Source organism: Polypterus senegalus, chromosome 7, assembly GCF_016835505.1.
Source record: "Polypterus senegalus isolate Bchr_013 chromosome 7, ASM1683550v1, whole genome shotgun sequence".
NCBI classification, from domain to species: Eukaryota; Metazoa; Chordata; class Cladistia; order Polypteriformes; family Polypteridae; genus Polypterus; species Polypterus senegalus.
The window spans coordinates 17,193,291-17,214,230 of NC_053160.1; the positions used below are offsets into that span (position 1 = coordinate 17,193,291).

The window sequence follows — 20,940 nt, forward strand, 5'->3', positions numbered from 1 at the left end:
GACATAGCAGAGTTAAAGCACTAACAAGCCATGAAATTAAATTATTGGCAAGAATTGCTTTCTAATTAAGCAACTGCAGCCCTCCAGGACTGTTATTGAGGACCCCTGCTCTATACGGTTTACACAGCCATAGTAGTGCTTTAGTGCAGGGGTCCTCAAACTCCGGTCCTGGAGGACTACAATGGCTGCTGGTTTTCATTCTAACCCTTTTCTTAATCAGTGACCTGTTTTAGCTGCTAATTAACTTCTTTTGAATTCATTTTATTTGACTTGCTCTTGAAGACTCAGACCCCTGAATTGTTTCCTTTTCATTAATTAGCTGCCAAACAATAATGAGATACAAAATGAGCCAAAACAGGACCAGCAAACTGTGACCATCATACAATATCTGAAAATAAAGAAAGGTGAAGGTCTCAAGATTGGTGATCTGCTCAGGTCCACAAAACATTTTCACAGAGCTCTTAGTAAAGAGAAAATCAACAATTACAGAAATGTCTGCTATTTCTAACGAGAGCAGCAAGAAGCCATGGAATTAAAGAACGAGTTTAATTAACAAGACTCTGAGCCTGATGAAGCAGCTGGTTGGAGTTTGAGGCCTAAAGACTAAGACTAAGTCTAAAATAAGCAATAAGGGATTCAAAATCTTCACGAGTGACACAACTAAAGTGAAGCAGAAGTGTTACTTGAGTAATAAGTTCTTTTTATTAAGCAATTGGGTTGGAGCAAAAACCTGCAGCCACTGCGGCCCTCCAGGACTGTGATTGAAGACCCCTAGTATACAGCATAACGACTCTCAATGTACATTCAATAGTTTTTATGATGTAACCTAACCTTTTAAATCACTTTTAATTGGCAATAATGGATTCAGTGAGGTTATCAGAAATAAACTTAATGCATTAGGAGTAAAAGTTAAGACGGAAGTAAAAAACTGTTGACTGTAATCTGAATTTTAAATCTCATATTCATCAGACCACTAGGACAGCATTTTTTCACTTAAGTAACACAGCAAAAATTAGACCTCTTATATCATTGAAAGATGCTGAGAAATTAGTTCATGCGTTTGTTTTTAGTTGACTAGATTACTGTAACGCACTCCTCTCAGGACTACCCAAAAAAGACATAAATCGATTACAACGAGTGCAGAATGCAGCTGCTAGAATCCTAACTGGGAAAAGAAAATCCGAACACATTTCTCCAGTTTTGATGTCACTACACTGGTTGCCTGTGTCATTCAGGATTGACTTTAAAATACTGCTTATGGTTTATAAAGCCTTAAATAATCTCGCTCCATCTTATATATCGGCATGCCTGACACGTTATATTCCAAATCGTAGCCTTAGATCTTCAAATGAGTGTCTCCTTAGAATTCAAAAAGCTAAACTTAAAAGAAGTGGTGAGGCGGCCTTCTGCTGCTATGCACCTAAAATCTGGAATAGCTGACCGATACGAATTCGCCAGGCTGATACAGTAGAGCACTTTAAAACACTGCTGAAAACACATTACTTTAACATGGCCTTCTCCTAACTTCACTTTAACTTAATCCTGATACTCTGTATGTTCAATTCATCATAATAACTATTCATGGTGGCTCTAAAATCCGTACTGACCCCTACTCTCTCTTCTGTTTCTTTTTCCAGTTTCTTTGTGTCGGCGACCTGCGGCACCTCCACCTACTCAAAGCTTCATGATGCTCCAACATTGATGGACTAAAAGCCAGAAGTCTACGTGACCATCATCATCATCATCAAGTCCTTCCATGAGAACCCTAAATCCAAAGAGGACTGTTTCATTTATGTTAGATAGATTGCCCAGAGGGGACTGGGCGGTCTCATGGTCGGGAATCCCTTCAGATTTTATTTTTTTCTACAGCCGTCTGGAGTTTTTTTTTGTTTTTTTTTGGCCATCAGACCTTACTCTTATTCTATGTTAATTAGTGTTGACTTATTTTATTTTCTTACTGTGTCTTTTATTTTTCTGTTCTTCATTATGTAAAGCACTTTGAGCTACTGTTTATATGAAAATGTGCTATATAAATAAATAAATATTGTTGTTGTTGTTGTTGCTTCTACATTTTGTTAAGGTGATAAGAACGTTGTGTCAACACTATTGGCACAATCACTAGAATGCTGGCACACCCAATGCCTGTATGCTCTTGTTTTATAACAAAGTGATCATCCTACAAATACAGAAGGCATCACTGAATTTTATTCACCAGCAAAACAGTGTAAAGCAACCAACATTCAACCAAAAAAACACACACAGACACAGAGCATATCTAATATGCTTTGAAATATGGAAGGAGACTCACCAACCATGTGGTTTATTGTCCAACACTTTGGCAAGCAGGCGATACCTAATAGACTTATTATGATTTGGTGATTTTAACATTTTCTAACAATTTGTCAGATCTTTTCAGATAACACAACCTTCATTAAAGACGTCTCATGATACAGCAAAGGAGACAAGCTTTTATTTGCAGATGCAGCTTTCTGCTCTTATGCCTTTGAACATCTCAATGGTGACATCTTCTTCTTCAGAGGCGTACATAACGTTGAGTGACTTCAGCCTCTGTGGGATACAGTGGGACCTGCAAAGGTAGAAAAAACAACCCTACTTAAGAACCTGCAGGGAAACTGAGAAGGGAAAAAATCCTTGATCTTACTCTGCGCTTGTACATTAAAAGGTTCTTCAACTCCCAACAATATTAGAACATTCAAACAATCCAGACGAGAACAGGCCATTCAGCCTAACAAAGTTCACCAGTCCAATCCATTTAATTCTTCTAAAATGACATCAAGTCGAGCTTTGAAAGTCCCTAAAGTCCTGCTGTCTACCACACTACTTGGTCACTTATTCCATCTGTCTGTGGGTCTTTGTGTGTAGATAAACTTCCTAATGTTTTTTGCAAAATTTACCCTCAAGAAGCTTCCAACTGTGTCTACGTGTTCTTGATGAATTCATTTTAAAGTCTCTGTCTCGATCCACTGGAATAATTTCCTTTATAATTTTAAACACTTCAGTCAGATCTCCTCTTAATCTTCTGTGAAGGCTCAGCTCTTTCAATCTTACCTTATAACTCATCCCTTGTAGCCCCTGAATCAGCCTACTTGCTCTTCTCTGGACCTTCTCTAGTGCTGCTATGTCCTTTTAGTAGCCTGGAGACCCAAACTGCACATAGGACCCCAGATGAGGCCTCACCAGTGAGTTATAAAGCTTGAGCAGAACCTCCTGTGACTTGTACTCCACACATCAAGGCACTATATAACCTGACATTCTCTTAGCCTTCTTAATGGCTTCCGAATGCTGTCTAGAAGTTGGTAGTGTCAAATCCACTACAACTCCTTAATCGTTTAATCTTTCCTCATAACTCATCCCCTGTAGCCCCTAAATCAGCCTAGTCGCTTTTCTCTAGACCTTTTCTAGCGCTGTTATGTCCTTTTATGTAACCTGGAGACTCAAACAGCACACAGGACTCCAGATGAGGCCTCACCAGTGTGTTATAAAGCTTGAGCAGAACCTCCTTGGCTTTGTACTTCACACGTCAAGGCGCTATATAACCTGACATTCTGTTTGCCTTCATAATGGCTTCTGAACACTGTTTGGCAGTCGATAACTTAGAGTCCACTACGACAACTAAATCCTTCTCACAAGATGTAGTCTCTCAGACCTTCTATTGTGTATTCATGCCTCACATTTTTACTCCCTATGTGTACTGCATATGTAATTTATATGCCTTAAAAATATATGATGTCTCTGGAGCTGCACACCATACAAGGTATCACATTTGCATTGCAATAATATTTGTGCTAACAGTCCTTTGTTCAGACAAAGCCTTTAAAGATATTGAAACTACAAAAGGGTTCATAGCATACATCTGATAATGTGTTAATCTGAAGTGATAAATCCTTATATGAGAGCTCAGATCATCTTCTTTTAGGTTACATGAGAGAAACATGATGCTTCTAGCTCAGAGTCTCAGGCCTTCTAGGAGTCAGCATTCTAAAAGAGTTTCATCTGACATTAAAGCAGTTAGGCAAAAGGCATTATAACTGAAAAGCTTACAATGCTAAAGTATAAGGGGGAGTCAAGGTACAGTAAGAAAATGGGATTCATCAGAAAATGGAATGAACCTTAACAAAACTGACCATGTCACTTCTCAATGTCGTCTCTATCCTTCTCAATGCACTTGCACCACCTGCCTGGACTCCAGCAGAATAAAAGGTTTTATCTTGTCCTCGCCACCACTTGTGCACCACTTTCTTCACGTCGTCATCTGTGTTGAATCGACAACCACCCAGATGTTTTTTTTAGCAGTCCAAAAAGGCGGAAATCACAAGGTGACAAATCTGGTGAATAAGGAGGATGTGACAATACCTCAAACTTCTCCAGAAAAGCCTTGGTGTTCTTAGCTGTGTGTGTGTCATTGTCTTGCAGCCAAAGGACTCCTTGAGACAGCAGTCCCCACTGCGTGGATCGAATAGCAGGCTTCACATCGGTCTCCAGCAAGTCACAGTAACTTGCACTAATGACTGTAGGGCCCCTCGGCATGTAGTGTTTGGGGGGGCACGAGTGGTGGCGAGGACAAGACAAAGTCTTTTATTCTGCCTGGCAGGTGGCACAAGTGCATTGAGAAATGACATCATCAGTTTCATTAAGGTTCATTCCATTTTCTGATACTCCAGTTTTGTAACTTTAGATTGACTAACCCTTGTAGTACAAAGAAGGTTTTCCTCTACAAAATACATCTTGAGTTTAAACAAAATAAAAAACTTACTCCGTATTTGTTCTATTCTTACTTCCATCATTTTCTTCCCTTGTTTCATAACTACATTTTTTGCGGCAGCATTGACCTCTAAAAAATATAGAAAATACAATTAACATAACGTGAAGGGTCTTCACCGTACTGAAAATGTGTTACAGTTTGCCTCGACTGAATGTCACACATGTGTGGAAAATTGGAGCATGTCTGTCACATGTGTGCACACGGGAGACAGCTTAATGAGTTTTGGTGATGGTAATTGCCTGCCGGACCAGGAGTTGGCTCTGTGTGCTAATGATTTCAATTCTCTTCCTTCTGCAGAGTGGATGATTGACATGCCACTCCATCGCTGATATCACTTCCATGCCTGTCCCCTTGGACCCTAATAATTCCCACTACTTGAACTCATAATGTGGAAATCGACCATCTTGTTTCAGTTCCTGTCGAGAACTCCAGTCTGAATAGACTACTCCACATTTATTGGGTATTTTTCTTGCTTTTGCAAATCCAATTATTACTGGGTCACCTACATGGTGCCCCAACTCTTTATCGTTGTTTGCTCCGTACTAACCCCTACTCTCTTTTTCTGTTTCTTTTTCCAGTTTCTTTGTGGTGGTGGCCTGCGCCACCTCCACCTACTCAAAGCTTCATGATGCTCCAACAATGATGGATGGATTAAAAGGCAGAAGTCTACATGACCATCATCTTCAAGTCCTTCCATGAAAACCCTAAATCCAAAGAGGACTGTTTCATTTATGTTAGGTAGAATGCCCAGAGGGGACTGGGCGGTCTCGTGGTCTGGAATCCCTACAGATTTTATTTTTTCTCCAGCCGTCTGGAGTTTTTTTGTTTTTTCTGTCCCCCCTGGCCATTGAACCTTACTCTTATTCGATGTTAATTAATGTTGATTTATTTTGTTTTCTTATTGTGTCTTTTATTTTTCTATTCTTTATTATGTAAAGCATTTTGAGCTACTGTTTGTATGAAAATGTGCTATAGAAATAAATGTTGTTGTTGTTTTCTATTTTACAGTGTCAAGAACATAAGAAATTTCACAAATGATAGGAGACCATTCAGTCCACCAAGCCCATTTGTTTAGCTAATAGCTAAGGTGTCCCAATATGTCATCCGGATTCTTCTTAAAAGTTCTTGAGGTTTCAACTCCATGTCTCATTAGTTTGTTCCACTGTCCCACAATTCTTTGCGTAAAGAAATGCTTCCTGGCTTTAGTCTTGAATGCACTTCCCCTTTATTTCGACTGATGTCCTCGAATAGGGCATAAGGAAATGACATCTGCATCAGAAATACACTGAAATTTGTCTCCAGGAAAGAAGGAGTTCCTTCCATCCCATGAGAAATGTTGCACCCCTGTAAATGGTGGGCTCTTTTCCCCCAATAAATTCTTCCACCATTCCACCAAATGGATACTCAGCCAGTTTTATTTTTTCATCGATCACTGGAATTCATTGTAGAATGTCTACGGCAGTTTTAATATCTTCATAGGTAAGTTTGGTCTAAAAGGAATGCTAATGTTATGGTGAGTCCTTTGGGGTTCATTTCAGAAAGGAATGCTTCTGTCATAAAGTCTCTGAGAAATCTTTCTATAAATGTGGATATTAATGACGAACACCTCAGGAGTACGATCTCAGTTGATAAGCTGAGGGTTTTATGATGTGCAAGGCATTGATGGACTTAATTTTTCCAGCTGCCCCAAAGGGTATTGTCGCCATTGGACATCTGCAATGAGTGTAGAGGCTGCTGGGAACAAGAAGGGCTGGCGGGAACTTTTAAAGAGGGCCAGCTAAATACAGAAGAAGCACCGTTGTTTGTTTGTCATCACCGTTGCCGTTTGCCTGGGTGGATATTTCGTGGTTGTCCTGCATTACTGTTGTATTGGATTCACATTTTGTCTTGTGCCTGTCTGCATCGGCTTTGTCGGAGGGAGCGCTCCCACGCATCTCAACATGAAACACTTCAGTACCGGTAGGACAAACTTCATGTTCTTCTCTACTGTACAGTTCACAGGATCTGCCCAAGGGGATCTGCATCTGTTACATGGGACTGCTTCATGGACATTGTCGTGGGTGTTTTGCGTTAGGTGTTTGTTGTTGTGTGCCGTATTTGTTATTGTCGAAGGGGAGGGCTGTCTGATTTTTTTGTTGTTTTTGTTTAATTTCCATTTAATATATTATTCATTCATTTATTTGAATCATGTCTCTGTTTGTGAGTGAGTGTGAGTCGGGCCAAGGCTGGGTGTGTTCCTGGAATCATCCACCAAAAAAAACAAAAAAAAAACTACATCACCGTCCTATCGATGGTGTGAATCTGAGCAGCACTGGACTGCTACAGGTCTGTCACCCTCTCTTTGTGTTTCTCAGGAGCAAATGGAACGGGTGTCAACTGTTTTTGAAGAATTTAGAGCCACACATTGTCCCTTTTAGGCGGGCTTTTGATCTCTCATTAACTTTAGGTTTTCAGTGTATACAAAAGAGACATTTGGAAGTACAAAATGAAGATAAAGAAGTCTTAATCCTGGTATGTATATCTGTGAATTTCTAGTATTCTTTATCTCACCATTTTTAGAACTTTATTTTGTTACTGTACAGTCATGGGCAAAAGTTTTGAGAATGACACAAGTGTTGGTTTTTTACAAATTCTGCTGCTTCAATGTTTTTAAATCTTTTTGTCAGATGTTTCTATGGTATAGGTGTCGGTCATAAAATTAGAATATCATGACAAAGTTGATTTATTTCAGTAATTCCATTCAAAAAGTGAAACTTGTGTATTAGATTCATTCATTACATACAGACTGATGTATTTCAAATGTTTATTTCTTTTAATTTTGATGATTATAACTGACAACTAATGAAAGTCCCAAATTCAGTATCTTGGAAAATTAGAATATTGCGAAAAGGTTCAATATTGAAGACACCTGGTGCCACACTCTAATCAGCTAATTAACTCAAAACACCTGCAAAAGCCTTTAAATGGTCTCTCAGTCTAGTTCTGTAGGCTACACAATCATGGGGAAGACTGCTGACTTGACAGTTGTCCAAAAGACGACCATTGACACCTTGCACAAGGAGGACAAGACACAAAAGGTCATTGCTAAAGAGGCTGGCTGTTCACAGAGCTCTGTGTCCAAGCACATTAATAGAGAGGCGAAGGGAAAGACAAGATGTGGTAGAAAAAGTGTACAAGCAATAGGGATAACCGCACCCTGGAGAGGATTGTGAAACAAAACCCATTCAAAACTGTGGGGGAGATTCACAAAGAGTGGACTGCAGCTGGAGTCAGTGCTTCAAGAACCACCACACACAGACGTATGCAAGACATGGGTTTCAGCTGTCGCATTCCTTGTGTCAAGCCACTCTTGAACAAGAGACAGCGTCAGAAGCATCTTGCCTGGGCTAAAGACAAAACTGCTGCTGAGTGGTCCAAAGTTATGTTCTCTGATGAAAGTAAATTTTGCATTTCCTTTGGAAATCAAGGTCCCAGAGTCTGGAGGAAGAGAGGAGAGGCACAGAATCCACGTTGCTTGAGGTCCAGTGTAAAGTTTCCACAGTCAGTGATGGTTTGGGGTGCCATGTCATCTGCTGGTGTTGGTCCATTGTGTTTTCTGAGGTCCAAGGTCAACACAGCCATCTACCAGGAAGTTTTAGAGCACTTCATGCTTCCTGCTGCTGACGAACTTTATGGAGATGCAGATTTCATTTTCCAACAGGACCTGGCACCTGCACACAGTGCCAAAGCTACCAGTACCTGGTTTAAGGACCATGGTATCCCTGTTCTTGATTGGCCAGCAAACTCGCCTGACCTTAACCCCATAGAAAATCTATGGGGTATTGTGAAGAGGAAGATGCAATACGCCAGACCCAACAATTCAGAAGAGCTGAAGGCCACTATCAGAGCAACATGGGCTCTCATAACACCTGAGCAGTGCCACAGACTGATCGACTCCATGCCACGCCGCATTGCTGCAGTAATCCAGGCCAAAGGAGCCCCAACTAAATATTGAGTGCTGTACATGCTCATACTTTTCATGTTCATACCTTTCAGTTGGCCAACATTTCTAAAAATCCTTTTTTGCATTGGTCTTAATTGATATTCTAATTTTCCGAGATACTGAATTTTGGACTTTCATTAGTTGTCAGTTATAATCATCAAAATTAAAAGAAATAAACATTTGAAATACATCAGTCTGTGTGTAATGAATGAATCTAATATACAAGTTTCACTTTTTGAATGGAATTACTGAAATAAATCAACTTTGTCATGATATTCTAATTTTATGACCGGCACCTGTATACTGAAGTACAGTTACAAGCTTTTCATACGTTTTTATGGACAATTACATTAAGTTTATGCAAAGAGTCCATATTTGTAGTGTTGACCTCTGCAATTCACCCTGGCATGCTGTCTGCCAATCAACTTCTGGGCCAAATCCTGACTGATGGCAGCCCATTCTTGCATAATCAATGCTTGGAGTTTGATAGAATTTGTGGGTTTTTGTTTGTCCACCCACCTCTTGAGGATTGACCACAAGTTCTCAATGGGATTAAGATCTGGCCATGGACCCAAAATTTCAATGTTTGACTCCCCAATCCACTTTTGCCTTATGGCCCGGTGCGCCATCATGCGGGAAAAGGCATTGTTTGTCACCAAACTGTTTTTAGATGGTTTGGTGAAGTTGCTCTCAGAGGATGTTTTGGTCCCATTCTTTTTTCATGGCTTGGGATCGGGTCACCACCAGTGCAGAGCTTGCTCAAGAATAGCAGCAGGCAGGTATGAGGGCATCTGCATGCACAGTGAAGGAGGCAAAGACTTTTGGAGGATGGCCTGGTGGGTGTCAAGAAGGGCAGCAAAGAAGCCAAGAAAAACATCAGGGACAGACTGATATTCTGCAAAAGGTGCAGGGATTGGCCTGCTGAGGACTGTTGGGTTCAAATCATTTTCTCTGTTGAATCCTCTTTCTGATTGTTTGGGGCATCTGGAAAAAAGAAAAGGTGAATGGTGCTACCATCAGTCATGTGTCATGCCAACAGTGAAGCATCCTGAGACCATTCATCTGTGGCATTGCTTCTCAGCCAAGGCAAGACAGTGGGCTCACTCACAATTTGGCCTAAGAACACAGCCATGAATAAATAATAAGACCAAACCATCCTCCGAAAGCAACTTCTCCCAACCATCCAAGAACAGTTTGGTGGCCAATAATGCCTTGTCCAGCATGATGGAGCACCGGGCCATAAGGCCAAAGTGAGAACTAAGTGGAACAAAACATGAAAATTTTGGATTCATGGTCAGGAAACTTCCCAGATCTTAATTCTGTTGAGAACTTTCGGTCAATCCTCATGAGGCGGGTGGACAAGCACCCATCAATTCTTACAAACTCCAAGCATTGATGATGCAAGAATGGCCTGCCATCAGTCAGGATTTGGCCCAGAAGTTGATGGACAGCCTGCCAGTGCAAATTGCAGAGGTATTCAAAAAGACAGAAGGGCCAACACCGCAAATATGGACTCTGTGCATAAACTTAATGGAATTGTCAATTAAGCCTTTGAAACTTATGAAATGCTTGTAATTCTACTTCAGTATATAATAGAAACATCTGACAAAAAGATCTAAAAACACTGAAGCAGCAAACCTTATGAAAAGCAACAATTGGGTCATTCTCAACACTTTTTGCCACGACTGTACATAAATCTACATTTGCTTTTAATAAATTGTCAATTGTTGTACTGGTTATGTGCCTGCTATCCTTATAAATCATCCTGAAATGGTGGAGCCCTCTCACCGTGGACACTCACTGAACTCGTCCTCTAAGGTTCACAGTCTGAATATTTATAATTGGCTTTGAATTACGCGTACTGCATGTTGAGTTAAGCTGCCTAGCTTCTAAGGTTTTATTTGAAAACGCACACTAGGAAATTCCACTGTATTCTCTGAGGTTGCATATGAAATATTTCTTACATAGCAAACGCTAAGAGAACTCCTTAGCCCCCATGGTGTTATTATAAAGCACACACTAGCTTAGCAACACTTAACCTCTTAGGATGAGTGAGGCTGTCAGGATCTGACTGAAAAATGTGCTGCTTAGCTTTTGAAATCATACTCTTGGTATTCTTTGTTTGTAGTTATTTTCAGCATTTGAAGAGAAAAGGCCTTTAAATGTCCTCTTGGGCACAGCCACAGCTATCAAGAGACTGAGTAAGGAGTCTGAGTGTCTGGGCTTGCGAGCATCCTGGATAAAAACCAAGATCCGGGCCTTTAATGACTTCTTCGGCACGGCCATCAGCAATGTGTCTGTCTGTCGAGAGGTTTACATGTCTCTGGTGACTCTTTCCATGATGTCAGTAGATTGATTGGGAGAGCATTGGGAGTCATGAGGTCACTGGAAAGGGGTTTGTGGTTCTCCCGATATCTTTGGAAACGGACGAAGGTCCAAGTCTTTAGAGTCCGATTTTACTGTATGATTGCGAGACATGGACGCCATCCAGTGATCTGAGATGAAGACTGGACTCTTTTGGTACTGTGTCTCTTCGGAGAATCCTTAGGTACCGCTAGTTTGACTTTGTGTTGAATGAGTGGTTGCTCACAGAGTCTCGAATGAAGCACATCTCCAGGTTTCTGAGGGAGTGTCAGTTACAGCACTACAGGGTGATCTGACTCACAGGACCCTCATGGTTGAGGACCTGAGCGGCTGGGCCAGGCCAAGGGGACGCCCAAGTAACACCTGGTTGCAGCAGGTAGATGGTCATTTCTAGAGGGTGGAACAGGACCGCATGTCTGCCTAGGGGGTTTCCAACTGGGATCCTGAGCTGTATCATTGTGTGATGGGTGCGACAACATGCTGTACCAGTGCATGTTCCCCAACCTGACCTAACCTGGTTTCCAGCCATGTCATATGTTCTTGTTGAAGAATTTATTTTAGAGCTGAGAACCACCATACTACAGTAATTCCTTTTCTTAATTTTCGTGACACGTCTTATTCTCCATTTACTTAAACTGTAACGGTTCAATTCCTTCAGTCTGTCCTCATGGCTGAATGTATTTACCCTTCCACATCTCCAATGACTTCTATTTGCATCAAGTGTCAATTCCAGAAAGTCCCCATGTGACTGTGAATGGGCCCTTCCCATTCCCTGCTCTGAGCCCAGTGCTGCCCAGAAAACACTCTGAGCTCCATGACCCTGAAATGGATTAAACTGTTTCTACAATTTAAAATTTTTTTTGTTATATTTACCTGCAGACACCTGAAAGAAACCCCGGTGGCTCCAGTATCCAGTGATCCAGTCTCAGGGATCGCAGATTAACATAGTGATGGAACAGCCTGCACTCCGGAGAGGGGATCTGTTTGCCGATCAATTCTTCTGGCAGTCTCACCATTCTGGCTGCTCTGTAGAGTTGCCGTCGTTGTCTTCCTGTCTTGCTAGGCATTTCGTTGGGGTTTTTAAGGTCAAACTGATACGCCACCATCAAAGGCTCATTCTGTGAACTGGTATTTAAACAGTAAAGGCTTTGAGTCAAGGCTTCATGCAATACCAGACTTCCGCTCTCATCAGTGTATCGCAGCTGAAAACCCACCATTTTATTGGCACTTTGGCCCAGGATTGCTGAGACGTTAAACACGTCATATCCAGAAGCAGGGAGCTCGTTTAGTGTCAGGACTTTTCCATCCAGGGGTTCACTAACGGTCACGTTGCTGGCTGAGACGTAAACGCTGTGCACGGCGACTTCCACTGTCACTGACTGAGGGTGGAGGGTTTTACGAAAGAGCACTAACTCGGCGACAGTCATAGTCGGCTTTAAAAAGGAGATGTTGAACCAAATCCAGCCAGGGACTCCGTGTTTGGGGTCTGAAATGTGAAAAGAAACACAGGATGAAAACATAGATAGGGAAAGGGACTCTGCTCTGTTGAGCCCTTAAGCAAGGTCCTTAATCTGCAATTGCTGAGCGCTTTGAATAGTGAGAAAAGCGCTATATAAATGCAAAGAATTATTATTATTATAGATATTCACCTATATTTTGATTTAGTTTAGATGCAAAAGGATAAGAGAGATGATTTGATTTCCAGGGTCTTACAAATAACCATTTTAGGTCTGTTAGCAGCATTAGACATGTATAAATGAAAGACTTGTGTGTTTGTGCGTGTGCAGGTGTGTGTGTGTGTGTATGGAGCAGTCAGCTCTGCTTATGCTCAACCACAGCCACTAGATGGCACATCAGTGCACTTTTGAATTTTTTTCAGCACTTGCATGCATCTCATTTCTAACTACAAAAGACATGTGTGTGTGTGTGTGTGTGTGTGTGTGTGTGTATGGAGCAATCTGCTCTGCACACTCGCAACCACAGCCACTAAAGGGCACAGTTTTACATTTTTTTGGTGCTTGCTACGAAAGACCTGTGGGCAGCAAACACTGTCGCACAACAAAGCTAATGACACAGAGGAAGAGACACAACGTCGAAACGAAGCAAATGCCCTAGCTCAACAATGTGCAACCTCAGCAATGGAGGGCAAGGCTTGAAGTTTTCTCTATAAACATTGTCTGTCTGGAGGTATTTTCTCGAGAAAAAGATTAATAGGGCTCATATGCCAGCGATATGGCTAAGAGATTGTATCGCCAGTATCTTCTTACGAGAGCCAGTGGGGTACAAGCACAGGTGGGTCCACATCCTCTGCACTGGGTAATTGTTAAAAGTTAACTGACGCCTCTCCAAGTTCACAAATATAGTAAAACTGCTAGGGAGTCTTCAGCTTGTTTTTGTTCCTAAGACCACATGCAGTTAGTTAGACATATAGATATGAAACACCTGTGTGCGTATGGAGCAGTCCGCTCTGCACAGGCTCAACCACAGCCACTAGATGGCGCATGTGTGCACTTTTACATTTTTTCAGCAATTGCACGCACCTCACTTCTCACTATGAAAGACCCGTGTGCAGGAAACGCAACATCGTGCTAATGACACAGATGAAGAGACACAACGTCAAAACGAAGCAAAAGTCGTGGCTCAACAACGCTCAACAACGTGCGAGTGGAACACCTCAGCAACGGATGGCAAGGCTTGAAGTTTTCACTAAAAACATTGTCTATCTGGAGGTAGATTCTTCAGATAAATAAAGATTAATAGGATGGCTAAGAGATGGTATCGCCAGTGTCTTCTTACAAGAGCCAGTGGGGTAGCAAGCACAGGTGGGTCCACATCCTCTGCCCTGAGTAATTCCTAAGAGTTAGCTGACACCTCTCCAAGTTCACAAATATTATAAAACTGCTAGGGAGTCTTTGGGTTGTTTTTTGTCCCGAAGACCACACGCAGCTAGTTAGACATATGTAAATGAAAGATCAGTGTATTTATCAAGCAGTTCGCTCTGCTCATGCTCAACCACAGCCACTAGATGGCACATGTGTCCACTTTTACATTTTTTCAGCTCTTGCACACACCTCACTTCTCACTATGACTGACCCGTGTGCAGGAAATGCAACGTCGTGCTAATGACACAGATGAAGAGACACAACGTCAAAATGAAGCAAAAGCTGTGGCTCAACAACGTGCAAATGAAACACCTCAGCAATGGAGGGAAAGGTTTGAAGTTTTCACTAAAAACATTGTCACTCTGGAGGTATTTTCTTGAAATAACGATTAATAGGATGGCTAAGATGTGGTATCGCCAGTGTCTTCTTCAGTACTGGGACCTTTGCTGTTTTCACTTTACATGCTTCCACTGGGATCTCTCATTAGGAAACATAATGTTAATTTTCACTCGTATGCAGATGACACCCAGTTATACCTTTCATTTAAATCAAATGAAGTTTCTCCGATGTTGTCTTTAATTAGTTGTGTTAGTGAATTAAAGGAATGGATGAATGAGAACTACTTGTCTTTAAATACAGATAAAACAGAGATGTTAATTGTTGGAGGGAATGACGCTGATCACAGCAATATTTTGTCGTCATTTAACTCAGTTGGAATCCCAATTAATTTTACTGAATCAGCCCGCAATCTAGGAGTTATCTTTGACTCTAGCATGTCATTTAAAGCGCATATTACAAACTTGTCCAAATCGTGTTTCTTCCATCTTAAAAATTTGGGGAAATTAAGGCGCTTTCTAAATAAACAGGATTGTGAGAAATTAATTCATGCATTTATCTCTAGTAGGATTGACTACTGCAATGCGGTGTTCACTGGCTGTTCAAACTGTTCTCTATACAGCCTTCAGTTAATCCAAAATGCCGCTGCAAGAATTATTACAAGAACAAGAAAATATGAACACATAACTCCAGTTCTTAAATCTTTACACTGGCTCCCAGTTAAGTTTAGGGCAGATTTCAAAATCCTCCTTTTAACATATAAAGCATTAAATGGCCAAGGTCCGGCTTACTTGTCTGAACTTATCATGACTTACAAACCTGAGCGCACATTAAGATCTCAAGATGCTGGTCTGCTTAGGATTCCAAGGATTAATAAAATAACAGTGGGAGGTTGAGCTTTTAGTTACAGGGCCCCTAAACTGTGGAATGGTCTTCCTGCTTCCATAAGAGATGCCCCTCGGTCTCAGCCTTTAAATCCCGGCTGAAGACTCACTACTTCAGTTTAGCATATCCTGACTAGAGCTGCTGATTAACTGTACAGACTGCATCTCTGTTGTTAGTCATTAGCACTATAACATAAGTAACATGATAATTATATTTGAATACTAACCCTCACCTATTCTGTTTCTTTTCTCGGTACCCAAATGTGGCAAATGGTGCCACGGCCCACCTGCCAAGTTGTTTGCCTGCCTATGGTAAAGGCATTCCTGATGGAGGATCACAGGAATCATGGGAAAGAGGGGTCCTTTCATCGCAGCCACGTTTCAGCCGTGGCATGGCCAAATGGGGAGGCAACTAGATGGATGAGGTCTCCAGGACTCTAAAAATATCCAAACCTAATTATGTCATATCATCTACTGTTAAACCGTACTTCTAAAATTTGCATTATTATGCTGTCTTAAGGAATTGTTCTGTTCTGTGTATTGTATTGTATTGACCCCCTACTTTTGACACCCACTGCACGCCCAACCTACCTGGAAAGGGGTCTCTCTTTGAACTGCCTTTCCCGAGGTTTCTTCCATTTTCCCTACAAGGTTTTTTGGGAGTTTTTCCTTGCCTTCTCAGAGAGTCAAGGCTGGGGGGCTGTCAATAGGCAGGGTCTGTTAAAGCCCATTGCGGCACTTCCTGTGTGATTTTGGGCTATACAAAAATAAACTGTATTGTATTGTATTGTATTCTTACAAAAGCCAGTGGGGTAGCAAGCACAGGTGAGTCCTCGTCCTCCACATTGGGTAATTGTTAAGAGTTATCTCACACCTCTCCAAGCACACCAATATAGCAAAACTGCTAGGGAGTCTTCAGGTTGTTTTTGTCCCGATGACCACATGCAGCTAGTTAGACATATAGAAACAAAAGACCTGCATGGTTATGGAGCAGTCTGCTCTGCTCATGCTCAACCACAGCCACTAGATGGCGTATGTGTGCACTTTTAAACCTTACTTCTCACTATGAAAGAGCCATGTGCAGCAGACACCGCTGCACAACAACAACGTCGTGCTAATGACACATATGAAAAGACACAACGTCAAAACGATGCAAACGCCTCATCTCAACAACGTGCAAGTGAAACATCTCAGCAACGGAGGGCAAGGCTTGAAGTTTTCACTAAAAACATTTCCTATCTGGAGGTATTTTCTCAAGAAAAAGATTAATAGGACTCATAAACCAGCGATATGCTTAAGAGATGGTATCGCCAGTGTCTTCTTATGAAAGCCAGTGGGGCAGCAAGCACTGGTGGGTCCACGTCCTCTGCTCTGGGTGGTAATTCTTAACAGATAGCTGATGCCTCTCCAAGTTCACCAATATAGTAAAACTGCTAGGGAGTCTTCAAGTTGTTTTTTGTCCTGAAGACCACACGCAGCTAGTTAGATGTATAAAGTATATAAACGAAAGACCTGTGTGGGTATGGAGCAGTCCGCTATGCTCACACTCAACTACAGCCACTAGATGGCGCACGCGTGCACTTTTCTTCAACACTTGCATGCATCTCACTTCTCAATGCAAAGGATGTGTGTGCAGCAAACGCCGCCGTGTAACAACGAGGTCGTGCTAATGACACAGATGAAGAGACACAACGTCAAAATGAAGCAAAAGCTGTGGCTCAACAACGTGCGAGTGGAACACCTCAGCAACGGATGGCAAGGCTTGAAGTTTTCACTAAAAACATTGTCACTCTGGAGGTATTTTCTTGAAATAAAGATTAATAGGATGGCTAAGATGTGGTATCGCCAGTGTCTTCTTACAAAAGCCAGTTGGGTAGCAAGCACAGGTGAGTCCTCGTCCTCCGCATTGGGTAATTGTTAAGAGTTATCTCATGCCTCTCCAAGCACACCAATATAGCAAAACTGCTAGGGAGTCTTCAGGTTGTTTTTGTCCCGATGACCACATGCAGCTAGTTAGACATATAGAAAGAAAAGACCTGCATGGTTATGGAGCAGTCTGCTATGCTCACACTCAACTACAGCCACTAGATGGCGCACGTGTGCACTTTTCTTCAACACTTGCATGCATCTCACTTCTCAATGCAAAGGACGTGTGTGCAGCAAACGCCGCCGTGTAACAACGAGGTCATGCTAATGACACAGAAGAAGAGACACAACACCAAAATGACGCAATCGCCGCGGCACAACAACATGCAAGAGAAACACCTCAGCAACGGAGGGCAAGGATTTTACTAAAAACATTGCCTAGCTGGAGTTATTTTCTCAAGACAAAGATTAATAGGACAGCTAAGATGTGGTATCGCCGGTGTCTTCTTATGAAAGCACAGGTGGGTCCACATCCTCTGCACTGGGTAATTCCTAAGAGATACCTGACACCTCTCCAAGTTCACCAATATAGTAAAACTGCTAGGGTGTCTTTGGGTTGTTTTTTGTCCTGAAGACCACATGCAGCTGGTTCTGTTTTAATATAAGTTTTTTCGTAGCTAAATTTTTGTTGTTCTCCTAATAGACAATACATGCATAAAATTACCATATTCCTCATGGATTTCTGATCATTACTAATCTCTACTTTTTTCAGCTTTCTTTTCTGTATTTCTGTGGTGACCACCTGATCGAAGTTCTGTGCAGTCGCCTGTGATGCTTAAATGATGATGAGTGACCCAGCAGTACTCTGGATGACTTGGGCAGGAGACCAGAAGCAGTTCCTCGGTCGACTTTCACAAAAAGTCTCTTGGAAAACTCTTGAAGATAGAAGGATAGCTTTTTTAACTGATTTATTTGTTTGGTATTCTTGTAAAGATGGTGTTGGAGGTGAATGAAAACCTTTTATTTGAACTAGAACTGTGTCTTGGCATTATAATGTCTGTGGTTTGGGGCTCAGTGGTGCCACCTTTATGGTTACACATTCCTTTAATAAATCTAATGCCAAAAGTCATATAACTGAGATATATGCATTATTTGTCATTCTGACAGATGGCGCATCACAACCTTTGTATTAATGCAAATACTACTATGCAGTTGTAATATGGCAATACATACTATGCATTTATTTATTTTTTTGTACCCCTGACTGCCCAATTACATCAGCCTAGCAATAAATTATGTTTCTTATTATTATTACCTTTCTGAAGCTTTGCATCAGGGTGTCTTCAGAGTCTGATAGATCCCTGCTTATCCAAGTTGAGTAGTTTATTATTACAAATGTGAGGCGCCATCTGTTGGATCGACAAATGCATTGCATTTCATTACTACTGTGTGCCTGTGAATCAGCCTTGTGATTCATCTTGGGTAAGAACTACAAACCCCCCGAGACGAGATGAACTCAGGGGCTCTCTGTTGCTAACACTATAATCTCTTCAGGAGAAGATGCCCTGTGTGGGGTCAATTGAGACTCAGCCCCCTCCGGTCAGAGGAGTATAAAAAGTGAGACCCTCATAGAAGGTGGTGTCTCATTCAGGACCACCACTCGTGAGAGAAGGAGCTCCAATCCAAACCTGACCTACTAAGAATTACTTCAAAAAAGGAACATACTTGGGAACTTTGTAAGTTTTTGCTCCATGCTGCATACCCCCATTGTAAAGTGGCCATGTGGGCCAGATATTTATTTAATCTTATAAAAAGTGTTTCACTTTAGAACAATATTTTGTGTGTCAAGTGCACATATAGCATGTTTGTGAAGACATAACTTTGACTTGAAAAACTCCAAACTTATCTGTTAAGGTTTTTGTCACTATAACAAAGAAACCTAAGTATTTATGTATTTTATGTCCCCATAGTCGTCAATTGCTGTATACATTAAAATCACCTTATATAATATTTTCAGCAATATGACCTATTTTAATTTGAAATTATATCTGTTGGGGTCATTTCAAAAGTAGCCTGAAGTCAAAGCCCCTTTCAGTTATCACTTCATGACAGCACTGGCCTTGTCACTTACCATGCAATTCATGTTTTTGTACCCCTGACTGCCCAGTTACCTTAGTTTAGCAATAAAATATTTTTCTTATTATAATTACCTTTTTGAAGATTTGTACCAGAGTGTCTTCGGAGTCTGACTGATCCCTGCTTGCCCGAGTCAAGTAGTTTATTATTACAAATGTTTGTGATGCGCCATCTGTTGGATTGACAAATGCAATGCATTTCATTACTACTGTCACGCATGTGTGTCTGGGGATCAGCCTTGTGATTCATCTTGGGTAAGAAGTCCCATCCCCCCGAGATGAGGTGGGAGGGGGGAGGTCTCTGTCGCTAACCCCACTGGAACCAATTGAGCCCCCTCCAGTCAGAGGAGTATAAAAGTGAGACCCTCAAAGAAGGTGGTGTCTCATTCAGGACCACCACTCATGAGAGAAGGAGCTCCAATCCAGACCTGACCTACTAAGAATTACTTCAAAAAAGGGACATACTTGGGAACTTTGTAAGTTTTTGCTCCATGCTGCATACCCCCATTGTAAAGTGGCCATGTGGGCCAGATATTTATTCAATTTTATAGAAAATGTTTAACTTTAAAACACAATTTTGTGTGTCAAGTGCACATATAGCATGTTTGTGAAGACATAACTTCGACTTGAAAAACACCAAGCTTATCTGTTAAGATTTTTGTCACTATAACAAACCTAAGTATTTATGTATTTTATGCCCCCATAGTCCTCAATTGCTGTATACATTAAAATCACCTTATATAATATTTTCAACTACATTTTTATTTGAAATTATATTTGTTGGGGTCGTTTCAAACGTAGCTGGAAGTCAAAGCCCCTTTCAGTTATCACTTCATGACAGCACTGGCCTTGTCACTTACTATGCAATTCATGTTTTTGTCCCCCTGACTGCCCAGTTATCTTAGTCTAGCAATAAAATATCTTTCTCTTATTATGATTATTACCTTGGACGCTTCTGAAGCTTTGTACCAGGGTGCCTTCGGAGTCTGACAGATCCCTGCTGCCCGAGTTGAGGTGCTGGTAGACTCGTCTCATGTATGGGTGAGGCCTGCTCCTGTAGGGGGCCGTGAGCCTTTTAATGTGCAGCATTTCCAAAATCTCTTTTTCTCTGTAGTCCTTCATTTCGTCTTCCAGCCGCCCCGGAAATGGACTGGAGAGTAGCAGTAAAATCCCCGTGTGGGTGTACAGAATAGTGCTGCTCAAAGCCATGCTTTAGTTTTTGATCTTTTTGAATTTAAGGAGCTCACGGCTGATACCCTGAGTGTGCCTCATGACCGTAGAATAAAGCCGCGGGGAATCTTAATCTTGAGCCAGGAGGCTGTTGCTAATTAGTTATAACTCCTTGGACTTATAGGAATGTGAAATACCAATTACAAGGATGCTTCACTGACCGCGTGAAACACGTTCAAAGAAGGGCGTATTTAAAAACGAGCAGGAAACGGTTTCTGTAATATGGGAGGTCAAGTCACTGCATTGATTTGTTTTGGGTGGGCAGGAGAGGGGGATGTTTAGGAAAATCTAAACACATGTTGGGCTGGTAAGTGAGACAGGTGGGGCAGCGCATCGGAGATCAGAACATGAATACATACTTACTGTTGTCATGGACTCCAGCCGGGGGTCTTTGGAGGTGGCCTTAGGAGTGTGTGGGGGCCTAGGGCTGACCAACCCTACACGGGGCCGGTTATGTCAAATGCTGTTACCGGAATGT

At 41.6% G+C, this 20,940-nt stretch overlaps 1 protein-coding gene across 1 annotated transcript; it reads right to left on the reverse strand.

The window, feature by feature from the left end:
- Positions 1-2,235: 2,235 nt before the first annotated feature.
- LOC120532110 (bone morphogenetic protein 2-B) lies at positions 2,236-20,604 on the reverse strand. The gene is made up of 4 exons (XM_039758007.1): positions 20,177-20,604; positions 12,003-12,615; positions 4,775-4,852; positions 2,236-2,587 (listed from the first exon to the last, which is right to left on the reverse strand). Exons 1-4 carry the CDS (start codon positions 20,439-20,441, stop codon positions 2,470-2,472), a joined length of 1,074 nt encoding a protein of 357 aa, XP_039613941.1. The 5' UTR covers positions 20,442-20,604; the 3' UTR covers positions 2,236-2,469.
- Positions 20,605-20,940: the final 336 nt, after the last annotated feature.

What these genes read in the sequence shown, in the direction of transcription:
- LOC120532110 (XM_039758007.1), bottom strand. Translation starts at nt 20,441, where the DNA reads ATGGCTTTGAGCAGCACTATTCTGTACACCCACACGGGGATTTTACTG. An exon ending in AAGCTTCAGAAGCGTCCAAG is followed by an intron (nt 12,616 to 20,176) that starts GTAATAATCATA and finishes TTCACATTTCAG; the next exon opens with ACCCCAAACACGGAGTCCCT. An exon ending in AAGAATAGAACAAATACGGA is followed by an intron (nt 2,588 to 4,774) that starts GTAAGTTTTTTA and finishes CTACCTTTGCAG; the next exon opens with GTCCCACTGTATCCCACAGA.